At 35.9% G+C, this 10633-nt stretch overlaps 1 protein-coding gene across 1 annotated transcript; it reads left to right on the top strand.

Annotated features, from left to right (window-relative positions):
• The first annotated feature begins 3256 nt into the window (after window positions 1–3256).
• Window positions 3257–9338, top strand: LOC131028169 (omega-3 fatty acid desaturase, chloroplastic). The gene is made up of 8 exons (XM_057958402.2): window positions 3257–4074; window positions 5449–5538; window positions 6351–6417; window positions 6854–6946; window positions 7077–7262; window positions 7520–7600; window positions 7678–7815; window positions 8705–9338. The coding sequence occupies exons 1-8, from the start codon at window positions 3566–3568 to the stop codon at window positions 8882–8884; spliced, it is 1344 nt and encodes a 447-aa protein (XP_057814385.1). The 5' UTR covers window positions 3257–3565; the 3' UTR covers window positions 8885–9338.
• Window positions 9339–10633: the final 1295 nt, after the last annotated feature.

Genomic DNA, 10633 nt, shown 5'->3' with positions numbered 1-10633 from the left:
CCACTCCAGGAGAAAGAGGGAACCAAAACAAATTATAGCACATCCTTCCATTGTTGATCCAACAGTCTGTACATGCCAACACATTCTTCAAAGATGTTACCAATTGTAACGTGTAGACATAATCAACCAGTCGACCACATAACCTCTTTCAATGCAAAATACTCCATGTTGATCTTCACATGCCAAGGTGAGACCCAAAATAACATCCCAACATATCTATTAATACATATCCAGACCAAAAGAGTATGATCCACTAAACTGCAATACAATTAGCAATACATCTAGAGGGCACCAAAAGCATTCCGAACAACCCAAAATATAGGATGCCACAACTAACACCAAAAAGATCAACAACAACAACCAAAATCATATCCAAAACAACATCCATTTGGATAACCAAGTTTGACATCAATGACAACCTTAACCACAACAATCTCCAACAACAAAATACAACTTGTATTCATTGCCTTGGTATAAAGATGTTATCAAATACTTGTAGACGGTGAGTTGTCCTGAAGATATGATAGATAACCATAAGATGACTCTTAAGTTGTAGGCCATCAAGCACGTCATACTACAAGGAAAATTGTATTGGAGAAATATAGATGTAGTGTTATTAAAATCTGTTGATAATGATCAGGCCACCAAAATTTTAGATGAATGCATAATGGGACTTTTGGTGGACTTTTTATAACAAATACAACTACTCATAAGATCTTAAAGGCAAGATACTAGTACATTGTTTACTGATGCCCATAAATTGCTAAGAAAGTGTGAAGCTTGTCAAAAGTTCTCTGGTTAGCTCAAGTGCATTGCCTTTGCAGCCTATGACTGTGGAAACCCCTTTTTAGCAGTGAGGCATTGACTTCATTAGGGAAATTACTGAGAAATCAAGTGGTGGCCACAAGTGGATCTTTGTAGTGACTGATTATTCACCAAGTGGATAAAGGCTATTCCCACAAGGAAGACAACTAACAAGGTTGTAATGGTTTTTATTGTGTAAAATATCATCATTAGATTTGGAGTCCTTACAAAGTTAATTGTTGATAATGCTATGTACTTTAAGTCAGATGAATTTATAACCTTTTGTGATAACTATGACATCAATGTCCTATTCATCACCATACCAACCACAAGGGAATGGGTAGTCACAATCAATCAACAAAAGTATGATGAAGATCATCAAAAGGATGCTCAATGAGAAAAATAAAAGGTCAAGGGATTCCAAGCTTAGGTTGGCACCATGGGCAGATAAGGTTGCCATTAAAAAGGCCACAAAGAAATCTCCATTTAAACTAGTTTATGGTGCTGATGCAAGACAACCAATCAATAACTTACTATCAATGTAAAAATTTATTTAGAAAGTCAATGAAGATATCTTAGATCCTATGGAAAACAAAATTAATCAATTGACAAAAAATGGATGAGGCAAGAAGGTTAGGTCAAAAAACCAATATGAAGAGACAACAACATGTCAAATAGTATGACAAGAAGACATTTGACATAAATTTTCAAGAAGACGATATGTTTCTACTTTGGAATGCAAGATTACACGAGAAGGGAAAACATGAAAAGTTTGAAGCCCCATGGATTGGTCCTTATGACATTGTCAACAATCATGGTCAAGGTTCCTATTTTCTTCAAAGTATGGATGGTTAGATTTAGGAATTGTCAATGCATGGACAATTCTTGAAACCCTACTTTACCTAAAGTAGGTTTTGATCCATGCACAATTGTGTATTAGTGTATGTTTGGACATAACGTTATTTGGTTGATTTGTGTTTTTTAGGTATGGTTTGCTCCAAAGTTATCTAGGTTCTCATCATATTCCTCTTGAATGCACATCCCCAACTAGAGCCACTAGTAATTCTTTTGAAATTTTAGGGTTTTTCTTTCATCCCAACTAAAACCCTAAAATCTTCATTAGGGTTACCTTGTTTAACAACAACATTTGACATAATCACTATTTTTAATTTTGCATACTCTATTAGCAAGATTTCATTTATATAACTTTACCTTGTTTAACAACAACATTTGACATAATTGACAACATCTATTTTCATTATCCATCTATCAACCTTTGAATGGTTTCTTCATCTAAAATTCTTCCAGGGCATAAACTAAATCCTACATGACCTCTTCAAGATTACACAATAGCGACACCCAAATGATATGCTTTACATTGCATGATTATACACAAATCCACAATGTGTATCTACAAGGTAAGAGTCTACTTCAACTTATGTGCTATGTATCAACACCCTTAATCTTTGGTCTTTGCATTACCATAGTAGATTCTTTAGGGTCCAAATCTAAACACACAAAACTACAAACATAAACTCAATTGTTCTTGAACGATACAATCTTACTCGACCTGTACGATACTCCTACGTCAAAAAGCATACATGATATCAAATTATGTAAAAAGATTAAAAATTAAATTACTACATTTCCACCTTAACACACTTTTAACAATTCACACTTCACAATATAAACATGTGACACATTTAACACTTCACATTTCACAATTTAACACACACTTCACAAACATAAACTCAATTGTTCTTGAACGATACAACATTACTCGACCTCTAAGATACTCCTACATCAAAAGCATACATGATATCAAATTATGTAAATAATTCCATTAATCAACACAACTCTGAACAAAATGTTAAATACAATATAAAAAAAAGCTTTATATACAATTAAGAAAATTTTAACCATTTAATTAACATATATAAATTTATTATATCAAATACAAAAAAATATTTTTAGTATATAGAGAAATCCAAACAATAAAGATCCTTCTCCATTAAATTTGTTTTAGCTATTAAGACTTTGTTTGAGCTTGACCCTTTTATTAAATCGTTTTTATGCTGGACTTACCTAGCTCATTTAGACTTTGTGGATGTGACTACAATTTTTCAAATACTATCATTTATTAAATAGGAAATATTCACCCCAAAAAATTAGGTTAAATTTTGGGATTCATACAAAAAGATCTTATTCAAACATATTTATCAAATATTAATAAAATATGTCCAAAATTTTCAAGAACAACTAGGTATCATTTTTTTTTTCGAGAACGGCAGACCACGGAAGGTGGTCTTAATCTAAAACGTGTAAAATTCCTGTGAGGTAATTTCAAAGATTTTTCATATTGCCTTAGCGGTAGGAGATTCCCTCGAGTCGCCATTCACGTGACTTAATTCAGTCCACTCAGTCGACCATACATTACAGTAATACACGGAGTCGAAATTGCCTTTTGTCAAAGCTTAATCCGACGGTTCTGCTTCCCTTTTTTTCCGCCATCCGAAGCTGCAAAGAGAATTCGCTTTTCGTTACACCAAGCATGAGGCTTAGATCTGATACCGGCTTGGCCCACATTCTCCAGTATCTATATATGCATGCCAACACATAAGGGTTGTACAAGAGGGAGAGGGTGAAGGAGAAGGAGAGGGAGGGAGAAGAGAAGCACAATTAACCCGTTTGCTTTCTCATCACTCGTCCCTTGGGCTGCAACCTTACCATAATCGTATCATCTTCGATTTGAGGCCACCCAATGGCTTCTGCAATTCTATTCAATTGTGGGCTTTATACTTGTTTACCCAATGGAGGGCATTCTCATTCAAGGACCTTCAATCACAAGCCCCTGCTATCTTCCATTCATTCTTCTTCTTCCTTCTCTTTGTTGCGCTCTGCGGATCACAAGCGCCCTTTCCTCAAACGAAAGGGGTTTCCCCACCGTCATCCGCTCATCACAATACATAATGTGGCGGCGCCTCTGAGACCAACTTTGGTACCTGAGAGTGAGGAGGAGAAAAATGGGGAAGACAGTTTTGAGCCCAGTGCACCACCACCGTTTAACTTGGCAGAGGTTAGAGCAGCCATTCCCAAGCATTGCTGGGTGAAGAACACTTGGAAATCAATGAGCTATGTGTTGAGGGATGTGGCGATTGTTTTCAGTTTGGCAGCAGGAGCTGCATATTTCAACAATTGGGTGACCTGGCCTATTTATTGGATTGCCCAGGGAACAATGTTTTGGGCACTTTTTGTGCTTGGCCACGATTGGTAAGCAGTGCTTGACATGCTTTCTTTTCTTTTTTTGGCTACTACGGCCTGCTTATTTGCTGTCCTTTCAGGGTATATGCTTAGCCCTATAAATCTCTTTTCTGGATTTCGTGCGTTGAATCCAAGTGGAGCAGCTTGCGTCCAATAACAAACACTGATGACTAATCCTATTGTGGTTGGGTTATACCCGAGTTTTCTTAGCAGCTGCTACAGAGAAAATATCCCATGGAAAATGAAATCTGTGCTTACCCACAGGGTTTTAGGATTTTTATTAGCAAAATGCCTGTAGTCCTTTCTCTAAAATTTAGCAATAGGAGCAGACTATAACTAAAACTCCTGTTTGTCAAAAAAGAAAGCCGCTTTCCAAAACAATCTCAGCAGCTTCAGTAAAATTTAATGGGAAAAGGGCCACTCATTTATAGGAAAAGATTATAAATTCTTGAATTGCAAGAATATTTACTTCGTATGATTCCATATGTTCCATTGTTATGGATTATAGAAGAGGTCGCACCCTCCATGAGAACTTGCTTTAATGTACCGAGTTTTATCTCTATACTAGTCAATTATGGCTTTTATGTATCAGAACTGTACAGCTTATGGTCATTTAGGACGAGGCCCCATAGAGAGCGTTTCAATTCCACACTTAGTCACCTAATTTTTGGGTACTGCAAAACAGTAAAAATGCCAGGGAAAAATAGAAACGGTCAAGGTATGGGAGCTCCTTTTTCAGAAACTCCAGAAAGGATCCATTGCCACATCTCAGCAGTGCATATACCAGAACTTGTTCGATTCTAAATTCTATTCCCATGCTGCTGCCAATTGTAGAGGACCACTGCTTGTAAAATCCCCACAAGGACATAGTTCTACTGCTCATCCTTGAAAAATGTTGATGATGTTTTCTGAGACTACAGTGACTTAGCTCCTAGTTTTACACAGCTGTAGCTGCTCGCAAAATTTAGGTATAAATATAAGTAGGCCCCCTTTCATGGGATTGCTAAGTCAGTTCTTCACTTTCATGAACTTGAAGTTTGGACAGCTGCGTGTGGATGCACTTAGTCAGTATTCTGGCCCATTATTCCTGAAATTACAAAAATCATTTGGTAGCTTTGTCACATGGAAGCAAATATAAGCTATTATGGCTGGTTTATGTTCTTTTTTAACAACTTAGATTATGATAGTAACTCCGTTGTATGTCCCTCTGCTTTTTAGCAATAAAACATATTCATTTTCAATCTAGGAAGTTGAAGGATTAAATTTGGTTTTAAAGGTTTCAAATCTTATTTGTACGCAATTTTGAAGTTGTCTTCTGACAGACTCTTTTCAATTGGATTTTAATAAAGACTGACGATACAAATTTTCAATATTTGTCTGCAGTGGCCATGGAAGCTTTTCTAACAATCATAAACTCAATAGTCTGATCGGGCATTTGACTCATTCTTCTATTTTGGTACCTTATCATGGCTGGTAAACCTCTAAAACCTCTTTTTAAGATAAGACATTTTTATTTTCAAACTCTAGTGTGTTCTACCAAACTGAATTGAATCTTTGCTCTGTACAAAATGAGCAGATCCTTAAATGAATCGCTGTATAGTAAAAATTAATAATTATAGTCCACGAAGAGCCTTAAAGAGAGTTGGATTTAGTTTTGTTGAAGTCCAGCCAGTGCTATGCACATGGCCTGTTATATCACAACCTTGTCTATTTTTCTTTGGCAAAATGTTTTCAAAACTTTATTATTTCTCTATCTGCTCACCTCTATGTATTAATTTACTATATCGAACTATGCTTGACCTGTTTATGTAACAAATGTAATGGATAGCTATTATGATTCTTGTAAATACTTTCACATGGCATGAGGTTGAATTTTTGGCACGCATGAAATTATTTATTTTCTTAAAGCTGTGTTTGATGTAAAAAATGGAAAAAATGCCAGTATAGCATTAGAACGGGTAAAGCAGTTTCTGACTATTGTCAGAAATTTTGGATTTCTAATTCCTAGACTATTTTGTTGGTAGAGTTCATTTCGCTCTTCCACTTAGTCTCCTTTGGCATTGTCAAGTGAGTACACAGATATTGTTTTGGCAGATGCTCTTTTTAAAAAAAAACTGTTTGGTTATATCTCAGTATTTCCTTTGGAATTTCCACCATGGATAAGAGTGTTATTTTTCACTCTCTTTTTAACTTTTGTTCTTCTTCTGGGTGTTATATCTGTCTTGTCCATGCTTGGCAACATGATGAAATTGGTTTGAAAATAATTTAAATGAGTGGGCATGCAGGAGAATCAGTCATAGGACTCATCATCAGAATCATGGTCATGCGGAGAATGACGAATCATGGCATCCTGTAAGCTTTATAACAAGTTTCCTCCAAACTGCACATTGTTGTTTACTGTTGGTTGTGTGCCTCTGCTATTTGGCAGTTATAAATGATCTGGTTTTTGGGTATCTCAATTGTTAATATGCACAAGTGCAGAAGGGTTTCTAAGTTTAGAGAAACATAGGTAAGATGAAGATCATAACAACTTCCAAAGGTTCCTCTGTCCCTCCCCGGGCGTGCATATCCATGATTACTGGGATATGCTCTGACAACACATGGAGGAACTAAACATAATTTCTGTCAATTCTGGAATTAGATTATCTATATTTCTACAGACACTCATTTTTTCCCTCAAATATTGAAAGATAGCTCAGGAAATAAGTCCTCTTTTTTGTACTTTTTGGATTACATGTTGGAGCTAAGAGGATACCCATGTTTGAGATTTTGATCCATTTTCTTTCAGATGTCCGAGAAGATTTACAACACTTTGGATGAAACAACAAAGAAGATGCGGTTTACCATTCCATTTCCTCTCTTTGCATATCCTTTCTACCTGGTAATTCTTACTGGACTTGCAATATTCATTTTACTATAAAGCAAAATACAGTTAGTCATGGTATTGTTTTCAAACTTTTGATGCAACCAATTATTTTGCATAGTGACGCATCTGCCAATTCTTTTTGCAGTGGGGGAGAAGTCCTGGGAAGAAAGGTTCCCATTTTCAGCCTGATAGTGATCTTTTTGTTCCAACGGAGAAGAAGGATGTTATTACATCAACGGTGTGCTGGACTGCAATGGTGGCCTTACTTGCAGGACTAACAGTTTTTATGGGTCCTGCGTTGGTGCTGAAGCTCTATTTTATTCCCTATTGGGTAAGCACTATCTGTTTCAGAAAGGTTATTCTATCTTTAATTGTATTCCATGCCTTATTATTTTGATCACTTGTATATTCCGGGATTTTTAAACTGGAAAATTGGGTTTACTTTTACCATTATGCTTGTTTTCTTCCATCCCCTGTTGGAGCTTCCTTGACAGCGTAATACACTTCATGGAACTTAGATTCTTTTGCAATCTTAGACATCGATCACAATATTTGTTATTAACTCATGAAATGTGTTATGTGCTTCAGATTTTTGTAATGTGGTTGGATCTGGTGACATATCTGCATCACCATGGTTATGATGAGAAACTTCCATGGTACAGAGGCAAGGTACAGACTGTGTAATTGTCTTAGCAATTCCATTAATTTTTTTGAATGTTTGACAATAGGCACCAGCTACCATGCAGGAATGGAACTATCTTAGGGGAGGGCTAACCACCATTGATCGAGATTATGGTTGGATTAACAACATCCATCATGATATTGGAACGCATGTTGTACATCACTTGTTTCCTCAAATACCTCACTACCACCTGGTGGAAGCGGTATGTATGTTCTCTTTTGTGTTCATCAACTATTAAATTATCTGACGAATAAACCCATTAAGTTTAACTACCTCATGCTTTCTCATCCAAGTGTGGCTAATGGTTTTGGGTTTGAGCCAGAGTAGCCAGAAACTCTATGTCCCTCCTTGGGCACGCGTATCCCCATATCCGAAACAGATACGTATCCAATACAGCCCGGATACATGTTGGATACTGTACCCACGCATGCCCAAAAAACCTTGATTTCCAACCGTGCCAAATACTATGTGATTTGATTTTTTTAAAATTTGGCATAAATCTCCCTAAATTTAATTAAAAAAAACTTCATTCATCCAATTTAAAAAAAAATCGGTATAAACAAAACCTACACAAAATGAAAATGACAAATGAAATGTTTTTCTATTTCATTGACCGAATTTTTTGGGTTATCTTCCAATGCAACTCTACTATTTTTGTATTTTGTAAATTGTTAAATCAACTTATAATTATTTATGTAGCAATTATGTGTGTATGTTGCTTTTAGAGTAATGAAAATCTCCTCCAATAACTTAGAAAATTGTGTTAAGTATATGTGTACGTGTTTTTTATGAATATCGTATCCAGCCATATCCATATTGGGGATCTTAAAAAATGGCCCTATCTGTATCTGATACAGTACCCGTATTTGTATCCGTATCTGTGTCCATGCAACTTTGGTTTGAGCACTAAAAATAATTCTGGCATGTCCATGCAACTTTGGTTTGAGCACTAAAAATAATTCTGGCAAATAGCTTACATATAATGTCTGTGCGGTTATGGATGTATCAAAATATTATCAGTATTTGAGCAATCATTTCATATAGTATGAGTTATATGGGAAACTAATTGGAATATTTTTCCTGATGTATAGACTGAAGCGATCAAGTCTGTGCTTGGGAGATACTATCGCGAGCCTAAGAAATCTGGTCCTTTTCCATTTCACTTGCTGAAGCCCCTGCTGAAGAGTATGGCAGAGGATCATTATGTTAGCAATGAGGGAGATGTTGTCTTCTACCAAACGGATCCCAAACTCAGAAAATCTGAAACATGATGTTGGTGCATGCATGAAGATGGCAGAGTATTGTTTATTTATGACATCCAACCCCAGCTATATACTGACTAGTGCCCCAAGTTTTGGGTGATTATTATTGTACACTTCAACAATTTAAACGGTTGCTGGCATGAAGGACGGCCTGATTGGTGTCTGGTGCATTTCACAAAGAATATGGAGAAGTCAATATATTACTATATATTGGCTTGCAGATTTTTTTTATAAAAATTCATTTTTTATTGGCACATTTTAATGTCCAAATGCTTGGAAGTTCTCAATGATATCAAAATTTGAATGTATTTTTCATATTGAAAAGTGCATGTAATACTATATATTATCAATGGCTTTACAACAACAGATCCAATATTGTATTGGAACGAAGTAAGTGTCCATGATTCTTGAAAGTCTTTAAGGATTTTAAAATTTGAAGATATCCTTCATGTGCTTTACATTATTCGATTGGCATTATTTTATTTGGCTAGCACTAATCCACTGGCCCACGTTTTGAATTTGTTTGTATTGAATATTTTTTTGGATGATGATTATTTTATGTTCCAGCCATTTTAGAAGTTGGTAGGAAGGAAGCCCAAGTTAGTTTTTGGTGCACTTCAGAGAGAATATAGAGAAGATATTTTATCATATATAGTACATGTTTATGAGAAATCCATATTCTGTTGGTCCATAACGCTGCAAAGACTTAATGATTTCAAAATATGAGAATTTATTTTTTGCATGTAAAAGTGCATTTCATACTTTATATAGTAGTGGCTTTGCGAAATCAATATTGTAACAGGCCATAGTGAATTTCCAAGATAAAAACTGAAGATATTCTTCCATACAATATCGGATTACCATTCTTTCCTATGGCATCTAACTCTAGCTGTATACTGACTAGTTTCCAAGATGTGGCTTTATTAGCTTTCTAGTCTCTAGATTTAGAAATTATTATTTTGTGGGTGATGATTATTGCATGCTTGACCAATTGCAGAGTTTCTGGTCATGCCCCAATAGGTTTATGGTGACTTCAGAGGATAAATATATTTCGTAAGGCCATTATGAATAACAGTAAATAATGCATTTTTGAGAAGGAAAAATATCTTTAAAATTTGAAATCATTCAAGACTTGAAAGCATTTTGAACACTTAATCACAGTTTGCAAATTCGGACTTGGGGAGTACTCAACACGTCAAAAATTTCAACTTGGAAAGTACTCGGGGAAAACTCAGCCCTTAAAAAAACACATAGTTACAAAAAAATGTATCAAATGAATTTGGTGGGGGTCTGGGGGCAACTTCCCCAACAGGATTGAGGAGCAGTGCCCTCAGTGGGGTCAAGGGGCAATGCCATGAGTTAAATGGGAAAACTTGCTGATTTTTTGGTAATCTCAGCGAGTAATTGCCATAACATGCAGAGCAAAAAAAGGCTAGTACTTGGTGACTTGCTGAGTACTCGCGAAGTATGTAAACTATGCACTTAATGCACCAATGCAATATAGATTCATTACAGAGATGTCAAAGCCAATATATGGTAAAACATTGGTTTTTGTTTGATTTGATGACTGTTCCTTCAGCATTGTCATCATCTATGCCCTAGATGACTGTTGGGCAGTTGACTTTTTGGCAGTTTGTTGGATGCACTTGTCAATGCCCACTGGGCCATCTATGGAGATTTTTGTATCATAGAAAACCCTAATGTGTCGGTGTGTAACAGAACATGATGCCTGGTTTTATTGGTAGTCATAAATTGGAT

This window comes from Cryptomeria japonica, chromosome 5 (assembly GCF_030272615.1).
Source record: "Cryptomeria japonica chromosome 5, Sugi_1.0, whole genome shotgun sequence".
Lineage (NCBI taxonomy): Eukaryota > Viridiplantae > Streptophyta > Pinopsida > Cupressales > Cupressaceae > Cryptomeria > Cryptomeria japonica.
Note: the sequence above shows the minus strand (reverse complement) of the source record. Positions and strands in the feature narration are given on the sequence as shown.